This window comes from Muntiacus reevesi, chromosome 20 (genome assembly GCF_963930625.1).
Source record: "Muntiacus reevesi chromosome 20, mMunRee1.1, whole genome shotgun sequence".
Classification (NCBI taxonomy): domain Eukaryota; kingdom Metazoa; phylum Chordata; class Mammalia; order Artiodactyla; family Cervidae; genus Muntiacus; species Muntiacus reevesi.
In genome coordinates, this window is record NC_089268.1 from 5,747,849 (window position 1) to 5,772,248 (window position 24,400).

Below are 24,400 nucleotides of genomic sequence, written 5' to 3' on the forward strand. Positions count from 1 at the left end.
ATTTAGTTACAGAGATTTGCCTATAAAAAAGTGAAGACTGAGTTTGTATATTTTTAGTGGTTTGCTTTGAAAAATTTTTTAGTCTCTAGATGTCAGGTGATGCCTGCAGTTTAAACCAGCATAATTTCTCTAACCGTCTCCCCCTTGTTTTTGGAATAGCTTTGGGCTGGAGCAGGTCTCTGACTCAGACCTCTGACCTCAGGGCTGTGAAAGTACCTCACTGCTGGAATAAATCTGAGTCTACAAATTCCATTTCAGCAGCCAGGCAGAGATGCTGAGCACTCAGTTGGGTTTTGGCTAATGAGTCACATATGGTGCCCTGCACTCTGGGGGAGCCAGAAGCTTGTCTCCTGGGAAAAATTCCCCATTTAAAGGCAAACTTTAAATGTTTGCCTGAGTCTGGCATTTCACTCCCAGCCATACGTGTTTACGATGACACCAGGAGCAGTCAGGAAAGGAAGGCATAAGACATTTTTGTACAAATTGAGGGGCTCTCAAAACAAAAATCCCACAAGAATGCCTGCTATACAACTTTTCCTTCCAGCTGTAAAAAATACATTCCTTGAGGAAAAATGGGAAGAAAATACTGATGCTGTTAACTGGCATTTTCATACCCTGGAAACTGTGCACTGTTTAATGAAAGCATGATCACTTTGTTCCCATGCTGGAACTGAGTTGCTCACTTTTCTGTCCTTGGATATTGAAATTATTTCACATTTTTCTGTCAATAGGTAATAAGAGCTTCATAAATTTTAAGTACCAGGCAAGGTTTATAGTGTTTTTTTTTTTCATTGATAATCTTTTATTGTTATACAATATGAGGCAAAGAAGTTGTAATTATCTAAAAATTATATGACCAGAAATTTTTAGAGCCACACATAATAAACAGGGGAGCATGCATAGAAGAAAGAATGGGTTCTTTTTTTAAAAAATTGATTTATTTTTTAACTGCATTGGATGGCTTGTGGGACCAAGAATTGAACCTAGGTGCCGCAGGGAAAGCTCTGAGTCCTAACCACCGGACTGCCAGAGAAGTCCTTTCATTTTTTTTTATTGAAGTAGAGTTGATTCACAATGTCGTGTTGGTTTCAGGTATATTTAATGTTGAGATGACTGTTTGCTTGTATAAATCTCGGTCTGGGTTTTGGATTTTCTGTAGCTGTATTCCAGAGGCAGTGTGGCCTCAGGGTCGAGAGTATAGGAGCTGAGGTCATCTTCTGTGGTTGGTCCCAGATTCTCTCTACTAATCCAGTCAGTTCAGTTAAGTTCAGTCACTCAGTCGTGTCTGATTCTTTGCATCCCCTTGAACTGCAGCACACCAGGCCTCCCTGTCCATCACCAACTCCCGGAGTCCACCCAAACCCACGTCCATTAAGTCTGTGATGCCATCCAGCCATCTCATCCTCTGTCATCCCCTTCTCCTCCTGCCCTCAGTCTTTCCCAGCTTTAGGGTCTTTTGGTGCTCAGCTTTCTTTATAGTCCAACTCTCACATCCATACATGACCACTGGAAAAACCATAGCCTTGACTAGACAGACCTTTGTTGACAAAGTAATGTCTCTGCTTTTTAATATGCTCTCTAGGTTGATTATAACTTTCCTTCCAAGGAGTAAGCATTTTTTAATTTCATGGCTGCAATCACTGGTGGGCTGCCGTCTACGGGGTCGCACAGAGTCGGACACGACTGATGTGACTTAGCAGTAGCAGCCATCACCATCTGCAGTGATTTTGGAGCCCAGAAAAATAAAGTCAGCCACTGTTTCCCCATCTGTTTGCCATGAAGTGATGGGACCAGATGCCATGATCTTAGTTTTCTGAATGTTGAGCTTTAAGCCAACTTTTTCACTCTCCTGTTTCACTTTCATCAATAAGCTCTTTAGTTCTTCTTCACCTTCTGCCACAAGGGTGGCGTCATCTGCATATCTGAGGTTACTGATATTTCTCCCGGCAATCTTGATTCCAGCTTGTGCTTCCTCCAGCCCAGCGTTTCTTCATGATGTACTCTGCGAAAATAAGTTATGAAGTTTAGATTAAAAATTGTATATATTAGACAGAAATATTTCCTCTGTATTGATTTTCTTCTAGAATATTATATAAGAATATTCTTATATGAGAATATTCTTGTGAATATTCAAGTTAATATTCTTATACAATATTCACTTGAAGTCTTGTACATGTTCAGGGAGAAATGGGGACAGGAGAGAGGCAGGCCCCTTGCCTTTACTGACTCACCCTATTCCCTTCTGACTTGACCCAGTAACATCCTGGTGCCTCAGTTTCCTCCACTGTGAGGGTGGAGGAGGATAGCAGATCTCCACGGTGAAATATCAAATGCTTAGGGCAGGGCCTGGCTCTGGAGGTGCTGCATTAATAATGTCAGGCATTGTACTTCCTAACTCAGAACACATAACATTGTGAACTTGATAAAGGCTCCTGTGTCACCCCCGCCAACTCCGCAAAGGTGCCCTCAGCAGCACCTCAAGGGGCCCGTTTTCCCAGACAGAGCCAGCTGTTAGAGAACTTCCTCATGGGCATCTGCTACCACCGGCACGTGGTCCTTCAGGTTCTCTTCTTTGCTCTTTGAGCCCTGACTTCCGTTATGTAATGTGTCATCAATAAGTGTGCTTTGACGTTCTTCTTTTGGGGGGCCAGGATAGGCATGCTGTTTTCTTATAAAGACGGGTGGGGAGGGGTCATGGGATTGGAACGTTTGGAACCGCTCTTCTAATAGTATATAATAAAGGTGCATAGAGTCTTTAGAAAGTCTGGGACGCGTCTCTGAGGAAGCACTTTTTCAGAACTCACCTCTGGTTTTCAAGGAAAAAAAGCTGGTTGACAAGGCAAGAGTTCTGTAGGATGTGGAGGCTTGGAATGGTCAACCCAAGGTGATGCTCTGCTGGGTAACCTGGGGAGAAGCTCTTTGCTCCTCTGACTTCAGTCAGAGCTGTTTTACTTCCTTCCTTGTTGTCTGGGGTGTTCTGGGTGAGCTCTGGTTGGGAGAATGCAGCCCTGGCTAACGCAGGTTTGAAGATCTTCTCCGTACTAGATGACACAAGCCCAGCGGGGGCTCCTCCTGGCTCCCAGATGCTTAGTCATCTGCCCGCCTCTCTTGGTCGTCAGCGATCCTGGGGGGGGCCTGTGGGAGGGTGTGGTGGTTACCGTGGGGGTGATGGGGGTGGTGATAGTAGTGATGGGGGTGGGGGTGATGGGGGTAGGGCTGATGGGGGTGGTGATAGTGATGGGGGTGGGGCTGATGGGGGTAGGGCTGATGGGGGTGGTGATAGTGATGGGGGTGGGGCTGATGGGGGTGGTGATAGTGATAGGGTGGGGTGATGGGGGTGGTGATAGTAGTGATGGGGGTGGGGGCGATGGGGTGGGGGTGATGGGGGTGGTGATAGTAGTGATGGGGGTGGGGGTGATGGGGGTGGTGATAGTGATGGGGTGGGGGTGGTAGTTGGTGGCTGTGATGGCATGATGGATTGTGGTGGGGACAGTGTGGGGGGTGGGGTGGGATGGTAGTGAGTGTGGTGGTGATGGTGGTGGTGATGGGGTGGGGTGGGATGGTAGTGAGTGTGTGGTGATGGTGGTGGTGATGGGGTGGGGTAGTGATAGTGATGGGGTGGTGATGGTGGTGGTGATGGGGTGGGGTGGGATGGTAGTGAGTGTGGTGGTGCTGGTGGTGTTTATGTGGGTGGTGATAGTGATGGGGTGGGAGTGATGGGGGTGGTGATAGTAGTGATGGGGTGGGAGTGATGGGGCTGGGGCTGATGGGGGTGGTGATAGTGATAGGGTGGGGGTGATGGGGGTGATGATAGTAGTGATGGGGGTGGGGCTGATGGGGATGGTGATAGTGATAGGGTGGGGGTGATGGGGGTGGTGATAGTAGTGATGTGGGTGGGGGTGATGGGGCTGGGGCTGATGGGGGTGGTGATAGTAGTGATGGGGGTGGGGGTGATGGGGCTGGGGCTGATGGGGGTGGTGATAGTGATAGGGTGGGGGTGATAGTTGGTGGCTGTGGTGGGGGTGGTGGGAGTGATTATCATGGTGGGGGTGATGGGCTGGTAGTTGGTGGCTGTGATGGCATGATGGATTGTGGTGAGGACAGTGTGGGGGGTGGGGTGGGATGGTAGTGAGTGTGGTGGTGATGGGGTGGGGTGGGATGGTAGTGAGTGTGTGGTGATGGTGGTGTTTATGTGGGTGGTGATAGTGATGGGGTGGGAGTGATGGGGGTGGTGATAGTAGTGATGGGGTGGGAGTGATGGTGGTGGTGATGGGGTGTGGGTTGAATCACCTGATTTGTGGCTCCTGAAGTCCAGAGGCATGCTTCCTGATTCTGTAACTAAGACAGCTGTCCCCACAAGCCATAAACTACCCTGAAATAAAAGCCCTGGGCAGGAGGCAGTCTCTCTGTGAAACAAGCCTCGGTTGACGTTTTCCCAGTGGCTGGGGGTCTTGTTTTTTGTGATCTCCACCTTCTTAGCCCGCTGCTGACTCCCTCTGGGTCTAGCCCAGCTCTTACAGGAGAGAAAGAGCACGTTAGTCACCCTGTAATTCCACAGCCTTGGAAAGCGAGTGTAACACAGATAGAGACCTGTGCGGACTTCCTGTCCTACGTGGTGACTCAGAGCAGCAGCGGTCAGGTACCTTCCAGCCCTGTAGCTGCACCTGGGAGGTTATTGGTGTTCTCCTGTTCCTGTGTTTTTAGGATGCTCAGGTGGAGAAGGTAGATTAAAAGCAGTTGCTGGGAGTTGCATATTCAGTTCTTGGCCGGTCGTGAGAACAGATACCAGTGGAGTCTTCTTCTGAGCAGAACCCATCAGTGCCGTTCGGCTTCCCGCCGCCGACCCCGTGGATCCCGTCCCGGGTGCGCGGCTGCCGCCCTGACCGCGAGCACGCGGCGGAGGCTGACGGCGGGCGGCGCGGGAGGGCGTCTGGGGGGCTTCGTGCGGCTCCTGTGCCGCCTCAGCCTGCTGAGCACATCCCCCCGGCCCGGCCCTGCCGCTGGATTCCTGACAACCTGCGCGGAACCAGACTGCGTTTTGTTCCGTGGCGATTACACTTGGGGGGCGATCGCTGAATATTTTCTGTTACTGGTTCTCCTTTCAGGGTCTGTAAAGACTCATCATTGCTATCCCAGGCTGGGCGCCGCCCTCCGAGGAGGCGTCGCCAGCTGCTCCGCCCTTCTCCCCCGGCCTCCGGCTCTCCGCGTCCCATCCTCCGCCATCCTCCCCCCTTCCCTCCCCCCTCTCCATCCTCCCCTTCCCCGTCCTCCCCCTTCACTCCCCCTCCTCCCTCCCCCCTCTCCATCCTCCCCTTCCCCGTCCTCCCCCTTCACTCCCCCTCCCCCCTCGTCCCCAATCCTCCCCCCTTCCTTCCCTCCCCCTCCCCAGCCTCCCTCCTCCCCATTCCCCTCCTCCCCAGGGCCAACAGCCTGAAAGCAGGTGGCCGCAGTGCAGGTGTTTCTCTCCATCTTCAGATCCCGGTGGGCTGCGCCTGCCCGTGTCTGTCTTTTCTCTGTATCGCCTCTAGAGAGAGTTGGTTTACTCACTAAGTCCTGTCCGACTCTTTGGGGACCCCATGGGCTGTACCCCCCTCCCCCAGGCTCCTCCGTCCATGGGATTCTCCAGGCAAGGAGACTGGAGTGGTGTGCCCTTTCCTTCTCCAGAGGGTCTTCCCTACGCAGGGACCCAACCGACTTCTCTTGCAGGGTATTCGATACATAAATAAATAAAAAATTTAAAACAGTTTTTTTCCTCACAGTTGTTAATAGTCCTACATAGCACATCTTTCTTGTAAAAGAAACAGTCCATCTAGAAATATGCAAAATGAAAAGTGAAATTTACCAGCACCCCCCCTTCTAGCTTCAGCCCCTTTGATGAAATGGCTCTTTCTCAGTTTGGTGTATATTCTCTCTCTATATATATATAATTTTGCATTTTTCCCACTTAACTGTATATCTCGCAGTCTTTTTGTGTCATGCTGTACACATTTTCCCTTGTTGGTATTCTAGAAGGTGGATTAGGTATAATTCATTCATCTAGTCTCCTACTGACTGACATTGAAGTGGTCTCATGTATTTTGCTGCGGTAAACATCTTTGTATGCTGATCCCATATGTAGAAGTCTTTAGATTTACTACAGGTAGAATTGTTCATGCAGAAAATTGTATACATTTTCATTTGTAATGGATCCTGACAAATTGCCCTCATAATTTTTTTTTGCTATTGCACATATGGAGCTCTCTGACTCTGCTCTAGTTACTGTCATTCTTATAAAATTTATGCTGGTGTGAAATCTTTTGCTTCCTGTACGTTTCTTGATTGGAAGGCTGGGGCAGCCTTTCCCTGAATCTTTTTCATTCCTCCTCTGAATTGTGTGCTGACATCATTTGTAGTTGGGGAGGGACTGTCTTTTTATCTTAATGATTATTAATGGGATGTTTCATCTACTTTGGATATTCTTGGTATGTATTATATATATAGCATATTTTTTTTTGGTCATTTTTAAAACTTCATTTATAGCATCTGTTGTATCAGGGCTTCATCAGATTGGTCAGCCATTGATATGTTCATTTTGGAGGGGGGTGTGTAACTAGTTTTGAAACTCTCTTCCTACCCAGCTATTTTAAAACGTAATTTTTAGTACTGTCTTCTAAATGGTTTGTTTTAATTTTTTCTCATTCTCCTTTCTGGTTTTCTATAGTTTCCTCATATACTGTCAGGGAGGATACATCTGAAGATTTTATTATCCTGTGTGTCTGAGGTACATTGTCAGCACCATCTCCTTTTTAAGCTGTCTTTATTTCCTTGGTTGAAAGTTTAAGGGTTTCTGTAAGAGTAAAGAGCTTCTCTGTGAAGATTATCGTTTAGATGTGCCACTAACTCCTTTTGAAGTGTGACTTTTAACCATACTTAGATCTAGCAATAAACTGTAGACCATGCTCTGACCAAGGAGGAACTGTGATGGAAAATAATGTCAATTTCTTTTTGATTCAGATCTTAACAAATAATAGTTATAGAAAACACTCAGAAAAATCATTGGCATTGGGAATTTAAATGGATGAAAGCAGTGATGATAAAAGGAGAGCCCTAGAGTTTTGATGCTGTCATTTCTTGTAGAAGAGGAAGAATTCTGTTTAAGCGAAGAACAATTGAACTTAAGAATGAAGAAAAGAGAACCTCTCTCCCCCAAAGTGTTAAACTGTGTGCATCATGCAGAGCACAAGATGTGCTGTGACTGGAAGTGAGGACCCCAGAGCTGGACCAGGCTCCTCGGTGTGGTGACCAGGCTTGGAGTCAGTGGGACTTTGCAGTCGTGACTAAGCTGAGGAGTTCCTGGGAAATAACACTGGTCTACTTTCATCCATGGAGTCCTAGGATATTTTGCAATCTTATTTTTTCTAATGATGAATAGATCCAATGGCATGATTTTGGTGGAATTGTTCTGAAAAGAATCTTGCTTTCAACCAAGTGGGTTGGGGGAAAGCTTGGCTAGGGCTCCGAGACATCCAGTTTCTTCCTCCTCATCTGTGGTCCCACAGAGGCGGGGCACGCAGACCGATGGACAAGCTGGAAATTGGATGTCAGCTGTGCTCATGGGACATCATGATGCTTCTGTTATTGGGGAAGAGTTTGCAGCCAAAATGGGATTGCGCCTGCAATCCCCAGTCCCAGTTGTGGGTGAAGATCCTGATGGGTGGGCGGGGCTGCTGTTACTGGGGTGAGGCCCAGGGTCCGAGCGATGGGGGTGAAGCTCACAGCGGGTGGGGGTCCCAGGAGCTGGTCATCTCACTAATCCCAGCTGTTTCTTCTAATCCCAGTCTCACTAATCCCAGCTGTTTCTTCCAGCCAGTTTCCCTTCTTCTGTAAGAAAAGAAATCTTACAGCTTCCCGCCACTGCTTTCTCTGTGTTGTATCACAGAGGTGCTTCCTGGCAGGAGCAGGGAAATTCCCTAGACCCCCTTTCCTCTGCCTCCCGTCTTCCCTCTCACAGACTCCACACCTCATCTTGTCTTTTACTCCATCTGATCCCCTTCCGTCTATCTCTCGCTTCTCTCTCTCTCTCTTTGGATAGAGCCTTTTGCCAGGTGGCTCCTAGTCTTCCAAAATTCACACCTGACTATTATTAGTAAATGCAGAGATCTCATCCTTGTCCTAAATTCCATTGTGACCCCCTGGGAAGCCCTCCTGAGTATCCTTCCTCCACTCTCTAGAATCACTGATCTACAGAAGGTGAATTCCATCTTTGGTGTATCCCTACCACTGAAGATCTGGCCAAGCCTTGCCTTTTCCTTTTTGTTAGTTTATTTTTTAAAAGCTGGTATTTTGTTTTCTGAGTATGAAATGATAATATTGAATATGCTTTTGCACACTGCATCTTCTCCCCACCCTCTGCCCTTGGTGACTGTGTGATCCTGGGCAACTGTTTAAGCTCTAAGTGCTTCAGATCCTGCTGTGAGTGGGTGGCATGATCCCATGACGGATTTTGTTCGCATGCCTGGCAGTCTATGTGTGTTACATGTCTTTAGGTAAAAATAGTACCTGGCACATAGCAGGCACTCCCTGAGTGTTTGCTAGCGTTATCACACTCTTTCAAGAAGGTAGGTAGGCTGAGGCTTTGTGGTAGTGGAGTTTGGGGCTCTGAAACAAGACAATTGGAATGGGAGAGAAAGTGAAGGATACTTTAAGCTTTTGTAGAAGCTGATACAATTTTATCACAGTCTATTTGGAGTAGACTTAGCGATCCTACTTGAACATCTCACAGCACATTCAAAGCCACTGTTCATCTGGCTTTGTCTTTCCCCTTGGCCTGGTCAAAGAGGCAGGTTCCCTGTTGTCAGATGTTTGTTGTTTGTGGAATTACTGTTTGCACAGTTTCTATTGGAGCAGGTGTGTTTGTCTAATGTCTCAGACAAACAGTTGTGCTGAGGACACTTGGTCTGGTGTTTCTTTAGAGCAAAGGTCCCCATTTCTTGACATTTTTCTTCATGCTTGAAAGTGAAGTCCTTTTAAATTGGAGACTCCTTGTTTTTCCTGCATTATTAGACTGGGGCTTCTGTCATTTGATGACACAGGAAAGAAGTGGGTTTTGGCATCAGATTTCAGATTTTAGGCTGTGAAATCTCAGGCTAGTTTCTTGATCTCCCCAGCCTTGTTTGTGACATCATTAAAATGTGAATGTACCATCCAGCTCCAAGAATCATGGTGAGATTCACGTGGAAATGTGTGAATGTACAGAAAGAAATACCTGACGGTGGTATTTCCCCTGAAGGACGTGTGTCCAGCCTATAAAGCTCAGCTTCCTATATAAATCACCTTCATGGTGTGCATGTGAGAGATGAGTTAAACTAGTTGAGCTGGTTGTTTTTCTTTTTTTTTTTTTAATCCCGAGGGAATCCTGCCTGGGGTGTTAGAGGAGGGAATGTGATGAGCTGGTGCAGGAGTGAAATCTAACATCTGATTGGATTGCCCGGTTGCAAAAAAAGTTAGGCAAGTACAACTTTCTTTTCGAGGGACTTCATTTGAGCAGCTCTAAGGGTCAAAGGAGAAAGAGGTGATTTAGTTTCCTTTTAGTAAGAGTTGTCTGCGTCCCCGGCAAAATAGTGGCGGAGGCGGGCTTTGCTCATGTTTGTTTAAAAGGGGGAGTTGACTGCTTGTGAGTGGGAGTGTCTAGTCAGTGTTTGCCCTCCTGTCCAGAAACTTGCCAGAACTCTGACACATGAGTGCTGGTACGGAAAGCTTAGGGAGCTGCCGGACAGATTTCCCGCGGAAGGATGGGCCAGGTCCTGAGGGACGATCGGGACTGGAACTCGAGGCTGGTGGCGCTGATGTGCTGCATGGGTCAGTAGCCACCTGTCCGCCGGCATCCGCGCTGCAGGGTCGGGGGCGGGCATGCAGGACCCGATGGGTCCCACGGCGGGGCTGTCGTAGGCTTCGGGCTCCTTCCAGAGTCTGGGCGGGCTTCCATGACCACTCCTTCGGCTCCCTGGACAGGACTTCCCCCTTGTTGGACCTAAGGCATGCATTGAGATAATCCTATAGTTATTTTACGGGTGATATGAAGTGGTTTAGCTTTGATTGGATTTTACCGAAGACCAGTGTAAGTTGTGATAATCGGTACTCTTTTTATACTTTTTGTTTTTTTAAACTCTCCTGTTATTTGCCTTCTTTGTCATTGTGGAATGTCAGCCACATTGTACTTTACAAGGTGATCATAAATGTATGTTTTCATTTAAAACATATTCTCTAAACGGAGCGCTTTTCCAACAGAGGAATGCTTTAAAGCTCCATTCAGAAAAGTAGTTTGTAAAACAAGCAGAATCAGTTAATAACTCAAGAGAGTTTTTTCCTTTGTGTTGCCTTAGCAACGTCGCCCTAAATATAAACCTCAGCGTTAGACCTCCCTCGCTGAAGTGAAAGAAAGAGCCATTATGAAACTTATAATTGGAAAATTAGATGGTGTCATCTTGAATACTCCCTCTTGAAATAATGTGTATGGAAAGTGGTAGATCACTGTCTGCCTAGACTTCAGTTGTTCCCAGGTTGTAAGTTGCTTTCTAGAAGAAAGTTGAGCCCCTGATTCCACGTTAGCTCTTTCCTCATTACCGTAGCATCCTGGGAGCCTCTGAGGGTAAAAGACATTCCTTTGGTGTACTTGAAGGGGGCTTGTCTAGGTTTATCATGACTTAAAAGAAAAGGTTAGGTTATTATTGTTAGAAAACTGTATCAGAATCTATGAATCATGTAATATTTAGTTCAGGTTAGTCTTCGTGCCTTTCCCGGTACTTTAGCTGTGGACCATAATCCCCACATACTACCTCAGTATCGACCTGCTAAATGTCTTAACACCCACCTTACATTTTCAATACTGCTTTTGAGCTATCAACCACAACAAAACGTCAGTGATCAAAAAAGCCTGTATATGGTTGTATTATGTAAGCCTCTCATTTGATCATTTGATGTAATCAGCTTTCTTAATCTGTCACGTGGCTAAGAAATCAACCATTACATGAGTAGTTTTTAAGAACTTGTGTTCTGTTCTTCATGTTCCTTAAAATATAGAACTGGTTTTTATTAGTTGAGAAAATGAATAAATATATATATATTTAAAAGGAAATATCAGAATTTAGTAATCATTAAATATATAATTAGATTGCTTCTAATTTTTCATTGTACATTATGCAATTAACATATTAATGTGTATGGCTTTCCATAACCCAAGACATATATTTTTATTTTTAAATTTATTTTTTTGAACTGTAATTGATTTATAATATGTTAATTTCTGCTCTATAGCAGAGTGATTCAGTTACATGTATATATATACATTCTTTTTTAAAAAATAAATATATTTTATTAATCATTATGTACTAAAAGGAGTTTATATGATACACATCATATGTTAAATTTAATGGGACAGAGTAAATTTGTTAGAGTTCATATCATTATGGTGGTTTAGTTGCTAAGTCAGGTCTGACTCCTGCAGCCCCGTGGACTGTTGCCCGCCAGGCTCCTCTGTCCATGGAGTTGTCTAGACAAAAATACTGGAGTGTGTTCCCATGCCCTCCTCCAGGGGATCTTCCTGATCCAGGGATCGAACTTCGGTCTCCTGCATTTCAGGCAGATTCTTTACTGACTGAGCTACCAGGGAAGCCCTCATATTATTATGTGATGATTCAGTAAATTAATAAAAATTTGGTAGATAGTTATAGGAATGCTTTCATCTTATATTTTTGTAGCTTGATATGGAAGCTGTCTGTTCTTGAATTATAAGGATTTTTTAAATGTAGTTTCTTTAAAAAAGCGTTACCTTTGACTGCACTGGGTCTTCATTGCTGTGCATGGAGTTTCTCTAGTTGCAGTAGGCGGGGGCCCTCTTCATTCTGGCGTGTGGGCTTCCCATCGTGGTGGCTTCTCTGGTGGTGGCGCATGGGCTCTGGAGCACAGGGCCATGAGGGGAGTCCAGATTGTAAGGATCTCAAATTGTAAGGATTGTAAGGATCTCAGAAAAACACCTTAGGTTTTTGCCTTGACGATTTAACATTCAGTTCAGTCGCTCAGTCGTGTCCGACCCTTTGCGACCCCATGAATCACAACATGCCAGGCCTCCCTGTCTATCACCAGCTCCCGGAGTTTACTCAAACTCATGTCCATCGAGTCGGTGATGCCATCCAGCCATCTCATCCTCTTGTCATCCCCTTCTCCTCCTGCCCTCAATCCCTCCCAGCATCAGGGTCTTTTCCAATGAGTCAACTCTTCGCGTGAGGTGGCCAAAGTATTGGAGTTTCAGCTTCAGCATCAGTCCTTCCAGTGAACAACCAGGATTGATCTCGTTTAGGATGGACTGGTTGGATCTCCTTGCAGTCCAAGGGACTCTCAAGAGTAATTTAGCATTAGAGTCCTAGATTTCTGGCTGGATGGTGTTCATATGGATGTGGCCTAGGTAGTACTTCCCCAGCCCGCACTGTTTCCTTTGCTGGAGGTGAGAGCAGCCATTGCTGAGGTGTGATAGGAGCCCTTGACGGTGGTGAGCAGGTGCCCTCGTTTGCACTCGTCCGAAGTCCACAGCCTCGGCTTCCAGCAGCGCCTGTGTTCGGGGGTGCTCAGCACTCCCCTTGGAAAGGCGGCAGGATCTCGGGGTAGTGGGAGCAGTTCTGGGGGAATCACAACACTTGGGTTCTAACTAGGCCTCTTTTAATCTGAAATTATGAGATCAGGGTTTCTTCTAATTTATATTTTATTGAAATATAGTTTAAAACCTGAGTCACTGCGCTGCGTACCTGAGAAGCTGATACAGCGTTGTGAATGTGTTGAGTTGACGAAAAAGTTCATTTGGTTTCCATGGTTCTGGTAGCATTTAGTTGTCAGTGGACATACTCACAATATCTAAATCAAGCGTTGAACATCATTCACACTTGTATATGTGCGTACACATAGACACACACACATACACAAACACACACAGCACATACCACCTCTTCTTTATCCATTCATCTGTCAATGGACACTTTAGGTTGCTTCCATGTCTTGGCTGTTGTAAACAGTACTGCTATGAACCCTGGGGTTCTTTTCAAATTATGTTTTTCTCTAGATATATGTCCAGGAGTGGGATTTGCTGGGTCATATGGTCTCCAATACTTTGACCACCTGATGCAAAGAACTGATTCATTGGAAAAGACCCTGATGCTGGGAAGGATTGAAGGCAGGAGGAAAAGGGGATGACAGAGGGTGAGATGGTTGGATGGCATCACCGACTCAATGAACATGAGTTTGAGTAAACTCCGGGAGTTGGTGATGGACAGGGAGTCCTGGCGTGCTGTTGTTACTCCTTTGTTTTTGCCTTACATGCTAATTTGTTGCTAAGTGCTAAGTTGCTTCAGTCCTGTCCAACTCTTTGCAATGCTATGGACTGTAGCCTGCCAAGCTCCTCTGTCCATGGGATCTTCCCCGCCCAGGGAACGAACTGGCGTCTTTTATGTCTCCTGCATTGTCAGCAGGTTCTTTACCACTCGCGCCACCTGGGAAGCTACTTAGGTTCTTTCTGATCACTGTAGAAATAGCGAAGCTGAAAGATATTTGTAGCATCATATTGCTTCAAGAGATATAATAGTAATATATACCACCATATCTAAGTATATAGGGGATGATACCTTGCTATCCTGTGGAGGATTGTCCTTTGAGAAACATAATTAATTCACATCACGGGCATATGTTTGTTGAGTGCACAAAAGCTTCATGGCCTCTACTATGGGGTAGATAAAGATGACTAAGGTCTGGTTCGTGCCCCAGGGGACTAGCAGGGGACTTCATAAATATTTTGTGGATGGTGATACTGGTTAACAATTATTGAAGCAATTGGCCTTTGCAGACTAGTTATATGCACAATGCCTGCAGTTCTTATGTTGTGGATCGGGCCAGTTTCTTTTTTTGTGTATGCACTGCATGGCACGTGGGATCCTGGTTCCCCAACGATGGATCCAGCCCTTGCCCCTGTGGGAACTTCGAGTCCCAACCACTCTCTGGACTGCCGGGGAAGTCCCAAGGCAAGTTTAATAATTTTAGCATAAATTCTAAGCATTTATATTTAGATTCAGCAACCTTCTACCTCCTTGGTCAGCTTTTCTAGTGTTTAATACCCAGTGTGAAGGTAAGAATGAGACTAGGGGATTCCCTGGTGACCTACTGGTTGGGACGCTATGCTCACTGCAGGGGGTACAGCTTCAGTCTCTGGTTGGCGGAAATGGGATCCCGAGTGCCACAGCCAAAAAAGTTACACTAGAGGTTGGCTCACTGAAAGGGAATATGTTATTAACAATACCCAGTGATAGTCTCTGTTCAGGTGTCTTTCTGGTTCCCACTGACGTTGATGGGAAGTGGGAAGGGTTTCCAGGGGATACTTAGGGGAACAAATGCTTGTGAAACACGAGAGAAACTACATGGTCTGCCCCCTTCCTTTCATGATGACATTGAAGGGTAAGAGAACTCTAAGCAACATGCCATCACTAGGTAGCTTGCAAAGAAGTGACTCTGAACAAACTTTTGGATTGCTTTATTAAAATTTATTTATTCATTTCCTTATCACTGAACATTTATTTTTTTTTTTCAAAACTTTTATCTTGAAATAGTTACACTGATTTATATTGCCACTGATACATCTTGTGTACAACCATCACTCTAGTTTTAGGGTAAATTTTAGAGGTGGACTTGCTGGATACGGCATGTGTATTTTTAAGACTTTTTGTGTTTATTGGCAAATTGTCCTAGAGCAGCACTCTGCGGTAGAAATGTTTGTGATGGGGGGAGTTAGTGTAAAGCACATAAGTACTTTCCGTGCATAAGACAGGCATTTTCTTTCTTTATTTTATCGGATTATAGTTGATTTGCAGCATGTGAGTTTCAGGTGTGCAGCAATGTGGTCCGGTTGTTCGTATGCACATGTCCATCCTTTCTCAGGTTCTTTTCCCATAGGTTGTCGCAGAGCATTGGGTAGAGTTCCCCGGGCCATACAGAGACCCTTGCTGCTTGTCTGTCTGACATATAGCAGTGTGTGTGTGCTGGTCGCACACTCTTGATTTGTCTCCCAGCCCATATTCCCCCTGTGCTGACCGTGCATCTGTTTTTAGCGTCTGTAGGCCTGTTTCTGTCTTGTGAACAAGTTCATCTGTATCACCTTTTTAGATCAGCAGTGATCCAGTCATATATGCATTCTTTCTTACATCCTTGTCCTTACAGCTTATCGCAGGATACTGAATGTGGTCCCCTGTGCTGTGCAGTAGGATCTTGTTGTTTGTCCATCCTGTGTAACCATTTGCATCTGCTGATCCCAAACTCCCGTTCCTCCCCCCAGCCCCCTTGGCCATCACCAGTCCGTTCTCTGTCTGTGTCTGTGTCACAGGTAGGTTTATTCGTGTCGTATTTCAGATTCCACATTTAAGTGATTTCACGTGGCGTTTGTCTCTCTGTGTCTGACTGCCTTCACGCAGCGTGATTCTCTCTAGGTCCACCTGTGTTCTTATAGCATCGTTTTTTTCCTTGGCTGAGTAGCATTCCATTGTAGGTGTGGACCGCATCTTTATCCACTCATCTGTGGCGTACACGTAGGTTGTTTTCACGCCTTGGCTGTTGTAAACGGTGCTGCTGTGAAGATTGTGGTGCGTGGGTCTTTTGGAATTATGGTTTTCTTGGTATGCCCAGAAGTAGGATTGCAGGATCATATGGTTGCTCTGTTTTTAGGTAAGCGTTTTCAGAGACACTTTCCTTCCTGTTCAAGTAGTTTATGGGGACTCAGGGATGAAGAATGAGGACGGAAAGAGATGAAGAGAGTGAGGCCTGTTTGCCGCCAAGGAAAGGATAGAGATGTGGACCAGTGAGAGTAAAGGAAAGAGAGGAAGAGAGACGAAGAGCCATCCCCAGATGCAGAGAGAGCAGGAGGGGACAGCACACAAGGATTCCTGCCTCGGAGCAGACAGGGAGCAGGTGTGGCTACCAGCCTCCTCTCTAGGCATTGGAGATCAGGGTTCTCTTTGCAATGATAACATGATGAGCCAGAGTATTCCAGTGCTTGTCCTCCTAAATCATAAGACCTCCCTCCCCGTTCTCTGAACCGTGTCTAGAAACCAGGACAGCATCACCCTCCATGACAAGGATCTAGTGGCATGTTCCATTGTTACCAGATGGTTCAACACAGGGAATCTAGCAGAGAACTGCTTGGTTTGTAATTCAAGCCAGAGGACATGAATTCAGTCATGCCTTTCAACTTTACGTGTTTGCGAAATAATTGCCGACAAATCTTTTAACTGCTGGAGGTCTTGGTCTCCTCTTCTGTGAGATGGAAATAACCCTACGTTTCGTGGTCTTGAAGACCAAGCGGGATGTAATCTGTGGCCAAGTGCTTTGGGAAGTTCATGCAAGGGCTTGCCCTCAGCTGGTGGTGGTGGAGGGGGTGAGAGGGCTTCCTGATGGTGGTGGTGGGGGTGGGGGGTGATGCAGCAGAGGTCAGTGCTGGCAGACGCCGCATCAGGAAGAGGTCTTTCAAACCTCACAGTGCCAAAACTTGGCAAGAAAATTCAAGTGCACTAAACAGTACCTTTTGAACATCTTGCTTTTCTTTATTTGCATAATGATAATGAAGGTCTCCTCTTCCTGGAGTTTTACTAACCTTTTATATCTTTTCTCCCCCTTCCAGATGAACGGGACAAAGTTCAAAAGAAAACATTTACAAAATGGATAAATCAGCATCTCATGAAGGTCAGTGTGCGTTTCTTTTGCATCTTGGGATGGTTTTGCAGACTTTAATTTATTGTACAATACTTTAGTATATGCCTCTGAAGAAAAACCTTTCAGTATCAGCTGCAGACTTTCAGTTCTAGTGTATTTCATGTTCATTTCAGGCATCTGTTGTTACTTGGTGTGTGGCTTGTGGGTCCTGATGGGGGTTGGAGACAAGTGCCCAGTGATGGCGGTGTGGTCTGTGACCTCAGTCCAACCTCTCATTATTAGACTCTCCAAAATCTCCGCAGGTTAAGAAGTATGTAAATATTTACATATTAGGGTGTTGAAAACTGCAGTTTTTAATAACTTTTTTTCCTCTCAAGATTCTAGGCAAGTTCTGGTGTCAGGTTCATGTGGATGGTGGAGAGTTAGGTGGGAATAAAGATGGGTTATAGACAGAAGTCTAGACTCAGTTTTCTTGTACTTAATGTGAGCCAGAAATTGATGCTTAGTCTGTGTTTCTCTGTGATGCAGTTAATAGTTGTGGTTCTTGGTTAATATTTGTTCATGTCCCATGGGTCACTTTGAGGATCTGTTGTAGGCTCTCCCCAGAAATACACATGTGCACCACACGTGCATACAGTTTCTAGGCATTATTGGGTCCCACCAATCCAGTAATTCTATAAATCTCATCTAAGGACCCCATGGAATTTCACAGTTAACTTAGTCCCCTTTTTTTTGCTTTTTATGGACAGTCCTGAAGTCATAGGGAGGTAGTATTTTAAGTCTGTTTTTTGGGACTTGGAGAGACTTTTCTCACATAGAAACATCATGGTAAAAGTGGTGAGGAATCGGGTGGAGAGGGAGGTGGGAGGGGGGATCGGGATGGGGAACACATGTAACTCCATGGCTGATTCATGTCAATGTATGACAAAACCCACTGCAATGTTTTGAAATAATTAGCCTCCAACTAATAAAAATAAATGAAAAAAAAAAGCATCAAAAAAAAAGTGGTTATATTCTTAGGCTGTCTTGGAGATCCTATTTAAACCATCATGTAGCCTAGGGAGATGGTGCCCATACTATAATCACATCTAATAACCGTCTATAAAAGTGATACTTATTTCATGGGGTATACCAGATGGCTGAGAGAAGCTTTAGTCCTCTCTCTCATCACCCATGGACAGAATCCCTCCCTCAAATCTGATATGCCCTTCAGGTGAGCCATGTCATCCACTCCCCATCTGAGGGTCAATTTGTGGGATTACTGCTGGGATTTCTGTTCCTCATCCTCTGATATGTTGGTCAGAGGTGGACGCCCTCTGCTTTATGATGCTTTCATAAGGAAGTGTGTTGTGACTTCTAAGGAGAGTATCACTCCAGCAGCCTGCCTGCCCTCCGCCTGGCTTCTGTGTCATCCTGTGTGTCCCATGCCTCCCGTGAGAGCGGACCCTGCACAGGCTGTAGCAGAGGGGGGCTGGTGTGAGGGTTGGCGTGTGGGATGTCGGAGCTGAAGACTCTGACAAGACGTTTCCATTTCTGAGATGAGTCCAGGGGAAGTGAGGTTCTGGATGAAGAGATGCCCCTTTGGTGGCTGCTGGTCTGGCAGTCTTTTTTCAAGAAAAATTTTTATTGAAGTATAATTGATTTACAATGTGTTAATTTCTGCTGTATAGCAAAGTGACTTAGTTATACAGATGTATACATTTTCTTCCCTGGTGACTCAGTGGTAAAGAATCCGCCTGCAATGCAGGAGAACTTGAGTTTGATCCCAGGGTTGGGAAGATACCCTGGAGAAGGAAATGGCAACCCACTCCAGTATTCTTGTCTGGAGAGTCCCATGGACAGAGGAGCCTGACAGTCCATGGAGTCACAAAAGAATCAGACATGATTTCGCAACTAAACAACAACATACATTTTCTTCAGATTCTTCTCCATTCTGGTTTATCAGAGGATGCTGGCTGTGCCGTGCAGTGGGGCCTTGTCTGTCCATCCTGTGTGTGAGAGTTTGCATCTTCCAACCCCACACGCCAGCTCCATCCCTCCCTTTCCTTTTTCCCTTGGCAGCCACAGGTCTGTTCTCTATGACTGTGAACCTGCTTCTGTTTCATAGATAAGTTCCTTTGTGTCATATTTCATTTACTGTTTAGTTTTAAAAATTTTAATTGGAGAATAATTGCTTTACAATGTTGTGTTGGTTTTGGCCGTACAGCAGTGTGACTCAGCTATAAGTATATATGTGTGTGTGTATCTACAAATATATATCCCCCTCTTAAGCCTCCTTCCGGCCCCCTTATCCCACCCTCTCTGTTGTGCCGTATTTCAGACTCCTTCTGAGTGGTATCATGTGGTATTTGTCTTTCTCTTCCTGACTTACTTCACTTAGTATGATGACTTCCAGATCCATCCATAGCGCTGCAAATGCCATCTCTCCTTCTCAACTGGTTGGATAGTATTGCATTGTATGTGTGTACCACATCTTTATCTCTTTATCTGTTAATGGGCATTTAGATTGTTTCCATGTCTTGTCTATTGTGAACAGTCCTGCTAAGAATATAGGTGTGCATGTATCTTTTTGAATTACAGTTTTGTCCATATCTGTGCCCAGAAGTGGGATGGTAGGATTATATGGTAGCTCTATTTTTAGTTTTTTGAAGAACCTCCATACTGTTTTCTCCATAGTGACTGCACCAGTCTACATTCCCACCAGCATTGTAGGGAGGGGTCCCTTTTCTCCACAACCTCTGCAGTGTTTGTTATTTGTAGACGTTTTAATGATGGCCATTCTGACAGTGTGAGGTGGTCCCTTGTGGCAGTTTTGATTTGCGTTTCTCTAATAATCAGTGATGTGGAGCATCTTTCCATGTGCCTGTCTGGCCTGGCAGTCTGTGTGGCTGTGGCCGTCGGGGGGTGGGGGGGTGGGGATACAGAGGGTTGGCCGGTGTCTCTGGAGTGTAAACCCCAGTAGTGCTGGCAGTTGAGGATAGAAGCTCATGAGGATGACCCCATGGGAACTCTGTGCTGGCCTGAGATGGATGCTACTGGGGACCTACCATCTCCTGGATGTGTTGGGCTGGACCACTCATCTGATGACCGTCTTGTAAACTGGATGAATGAGTTTAAGGAAAGTGAATTTGCTAAAAATTCAAAACACTAGTTGAGCTGTTTGAGGACAAGCCTGCATTGTCCACTCCTACGGTGCATCCTGGTGCTTTGTCTGGGTAACCCACACGCGTGCTTAAATCACTTAACCTTCCAACAACCCACCAAAGGTGGTTTCATTTAGTGGTTACGCAGCCTTCTGGAGTAAGTGATGTCTTTTTTTTTTTTTTTTTTAATAACACATCTCAAAGATATAAGGGTTCTGCTGTAACCCAGTAAGAATTAGGAAAATAATAATTTTACACACAATAGCCATTTGATAGATGCCAGTCCAACTGTTTAGGGTTATAATCAAAGTAGCGTATTTGTTTCTTGATGTAGGTCAGAGTTTAAAATTTACTCTTGTTAAAACATTGCGCACTAAAATTTCTGAAACAAAACCCAAATGTGTGAGGACATAATTTTGTAATATTTTATTCTTTTCTGTTTGGAAGTTAGAGCATTACCTTCACCTGGGAAAGGTGATTACATATCCCCAGATGGGGGGCAGCGGGCTGTTCAGGTTTGTGTTGCGAGCTGACCAGAGAAAGGCCAGCCTTTGTGTCGTCTTGTCTGTGTTTCACCCAAGGGATGACAGAAGGAATGTAAGCCACTTCTGCAGTCAGAGGTCACTTGGTCATAACCCAGTTAGTAGGAAATGGAAAATACATGTGTGGATTTTAGGTTAAAATGTCAGTATTAGAAATATTTCTTCTGTGTTGATTTTCTTATGTTCTTCTCTTGAAATACTGAACATAGTCAAGAGAAACAGGGACGGAAGAGAAGGGAGTCTCTTACCTTTCTTGCCTTAACATGTTCCTTTTTAGTGAATGGAAAGTGTGTTATTTGAAGAGTTTTTCATAAAATTAATCATGCTAAAAACGTGAAGGGAAAGGGTGATCATGAGGAATGAGTCAACAACATGAAGGAGTAATTGATGGGTAAGGAGAGAAAAAAGCGGGAATAAAATCATTTAGAAGGCATTTGAGTCATTCTGTGTGTGCACTTGCTTGGCTTTGTCAGTTTGATTGTGGCCCTCCTTAAACCTTGGGGCAGGGAGAGGAATGTGGCGGACAGAGGAGTTAGAAGAAGGGGGGGAGGTTTGTGGGGTGAGAGGCGGGTTGCCAGCGCTGGGCCCTGAGCCATCCCCCCTCCACCTGTGTGCTGGGACTGCATCTGTGGGCATCTGGCCTGGGGGACTGACTCAGACCACGGGGTGCTCCCCATCTTTTGAAAGAAATCTTAAAACTCTTGCTCTATGTTATTATGTGTTTAATGTAATTTTATGCAATTATTTCACTCCCGTTGTGGCTCCAAGAAGACCTTCCTGGTAGTTCTGCTCCTTCAGGCAGTGAGGTGATTGAGAGCTTAGTCCCAGGACAGATCTTCACGGGATTTTCCGTTTCATTTGCTAAGTGTTTTGTCTTTGAAAAGAAACTCGTCTCCTGCAAAGGTGTCAGCCTGGGACACGTAAGGCAGAGGTGGGAGGCAGACAGCCCTGCAGTTGATCCTGCGGGTGACTGTAGGCTGCTCTGGCCCTCCTCCCTGGGCGCCGGGAGTGGTGGGTTGGTGGGGGGCTTGATGCGATCACCCAGCTGAGCAGGCGGGCGGCGCCTGGCCGGTGGGCAGCGCGCAGCCAGCGCTAGCTGAGGGGGAGGCCCACGTGGGTGCTGCCGGTCAGGCGGAGAAGCAGGGCTGGGATGTCCGGGCACTGCCTGCCTCGTCCACGTCTCCTCTTGACCACAGGCGCTTCCCTCTTAGTTCATCTGGTTTAGAAAGAGCCGGGGCTGGGGGTCAGGATCCCTGGAGGAGACAGATGGGGTGGCCTGCCTTGGAGCCCTGCGGGGACCCTTGGCTCCGGACTCTGATCTAAGGATCGTTCATCTCCTTAAGTGAGTCCCCTCCTCACCCGTGGTTGATCTGGGGCCCAAGGCCTCTTCTCCGCACTTTTCCCTCTTGCACACACTTCCCTTGCGGAAAGGGGCCTGTGGACTCCGCGCACGCCTGGCACCCCGTGTACCTGCGCTTGGATTCTCACGTGGAGGGCGTCTTCCGTCCCGATCTGACGGTCGGGAGTGGGAGCGGCCGCAGCCGCGCTGGTCCTGCCGCGTCAGCAGGGATGCGGGCGGCGTGACCTGGCCGGGCGCCCGCCCCGCCCGGAGCGCCTCGGTGCACGCCAGCGGCTCCCGCGCTGTTGGACTGTTGACTTTCTCCACCTTACAGTTTCAGCTATTTGCTAATTAATCCTCGTGACTCAGGAAGTTGGGATTTATCCGGCTGTAAACTAGTGTCTACCCAGTACCCAGGGGAAGCTTCTGGCAAGGTCAATTTTTCAAAGTTGATTTGACTGAGAAAAGTAAACACGGAGTTCTTTTTAGATGATTGCTTAAGTTACTATTATATCCAAGTGTGTGAACGTTGTTTCCTTAAAATACTAGGTTAGGATTTTTTTTTCATATAACTTTCTCTCCAGAAAAAAATGAATATAGCCTTATTTTATATCGGAGCTAAAATGACATTTGTTTACATAGTTTGCTTAATTAAAACTTATGTTTGTTGGTGAGCAAACGTCTCTGGCTTTTTTCCAAGTGTATTTAAATTTTAGTGCTCTGATACTTCAGTTGTATGACTAAGCCTGTCTTTAAACTGATTGTTCTAGCAAGAATGTTTTCTTTTTGGTTCCTCATTCTTCAGAATATGTTTAAGAATTAAATCCCAGTTAACACATTCATCCGCTACCTCTACATGTTTCTTCACACTGAATATACTGGATTATTTTCCTTGCAGATTATGATCTCTGTATAAAACTATTTTTGTCAATAACAATTATGTATTATTCTTCAGTATAATTTAAATTGTAGTGCTAAAACATTGAAAATACCTGTGATTTCAGTTAACTAAATTTTACTGAGAGCGTTGTTCCAAAATAGAAAATTGATGACCTTCTGTTATTTACAGTATTTATTTTTGCCCATTCTGCCAATGGGACTTTATATACTAGAGGGTCTTAGGTCACTGTTTAATTTTTGTTATTCCTGACCACATGCAGTTCTGTCTGTCTGGAACTTCATGAGCACATGTATGGCACCCAGATCTAAGTCCTCATGATGTAGCGTTTGCCTTGCTCTGAGGACACAGGAGGGAAGGGATCCCTTCATTTTCTGAAATATTTGAAAGACTAGACGATTCCTTTTTAACTCATTGTTTGCCCGGGCATAGAATTAGAGCTTGAGCTGTGACTGAGAGGCTGTATTGAAGAGGAATAATTTAAGGTGAAGAACAATTTTTGGAAGCTTAGAGTCTGGGGAGTTTGTGTAGTGTGCTTCCCTTGTGTTGGACTCATCTAACTAACCATTTATGGTGGAATTATATTCTTCAGCACGGGTTGACTGTACTGTAAACTTATTCCTTAACATTGTATAATCAGATGTTTGGTCTGAGTTTTACTTTGTGTGTGTGCTCAGTCATGTCCGGCTCCTTGTAACCCCATGGACTGTAGCCCGCCAGGCTCCATTGTCCATGGAATTCTCCAGGCAAGAATACTGGAGTAGGTTGTCATTTCCTACCGTAGGGGATCTTCCCCACCCAGGGATCAAACCTGCATCTCCTGCGTTGTCAGGCAGATTCTTTCCTACTGAGCCACCTGGGAAGCCTGAGTTTTATTTTATTGATACATAAATGCATTTGGAGAGGAAAAGGCCCTGGGTTCCAGTACTGAACTACTCCCTTAGTAATCTTCGTGGTTACCACCTGGGAGATAGCCTGCTAAGGATCACACTTTAATCTCTTGTCTTGGGAAAGCTTGCTTTACTCAAGGCAGAGATATCCTTTGCACATATTGTAAAGGCAACAACTTCATGGCTCCACTGAATCAATCACACTATTTTTTATTGATTTGGTGGCTGAAAGGAAATATAGATCCCTAAGCTGAAAATATGGTGATAACTTTTAGGGAATAGGTAAAAAGCTCTATTTGCTCTGTGTTCTCAGCCATCACATACTTCTCGAGTAATTTTACCATTTGTGGGCACAGAGGAGAGAGGAGAATTTTTGAAGCATTGACTTTATAAAGGACTAATGAAAATGCTTTTTCTGAAACTATAATGCAAGTATTGGTTCTTAAAATCTGCAAATAAGGTATTTTTTCAAGACTTTAGACTTACACAAGTGGTTCTTAAACTTCAGCTGCATCAGAGTCACTTGAAGGGCTTGTTACAGTAGATGCTTGGGCTTCAGCCCAAGGCTTCTTATTCAATAGATCAGGGAGGGACCTGAAACTCTTCCATTCTAGTAAGTTCCAGGAAATTAGGTTTTCAACAAACAGCTATTGCTGCTGAGCCAGGGCCAAACTATGAGAGAGCACATGTCATAGATAAAATGATAAATATTATAATGGACCATCAGATTTATTTGCTATAACCAACAAATATTATAAGCAGGTTTAAAAAATAATTGTAGCTACTGCATATCTATTGTAAGTTGTATTTATTATTTAATAATGAATTAATAAATCTATTAACTAATACTTATAATATTAATACTATTACTACTA

General features: G+C 45.3%; 1 protein-coding gene across 15 annotated transcripts in view; it reads left to right on the plus strand.

Moving 5' to 3' along the window:
• DST (dystonin) overlaps positions 1-24,400 on the plus strand; it is a 516,002-nt gene that overhangs the window by 202,603 nt on the left and 288,999 nt on the right. For 14 of the 15 annotated variants that reach the window (XM_065912760.1, XM_065912746.1, XM_065912748.1 and 11 more), the window contains one exon: positions 16,682-16,743. In XM_065912760.1, coding sequence (XP_065768832.1) covers positions 16,682-16,743 — 62 coding nt within the window. Of the gene's footprint in view, positions 1-9,755; positions 9,838-16,681; positions 16,744-24,400 lie in introns of those variants that run through there. The other variant, XM_065912752.1, reaches the window with a different exon arrangement.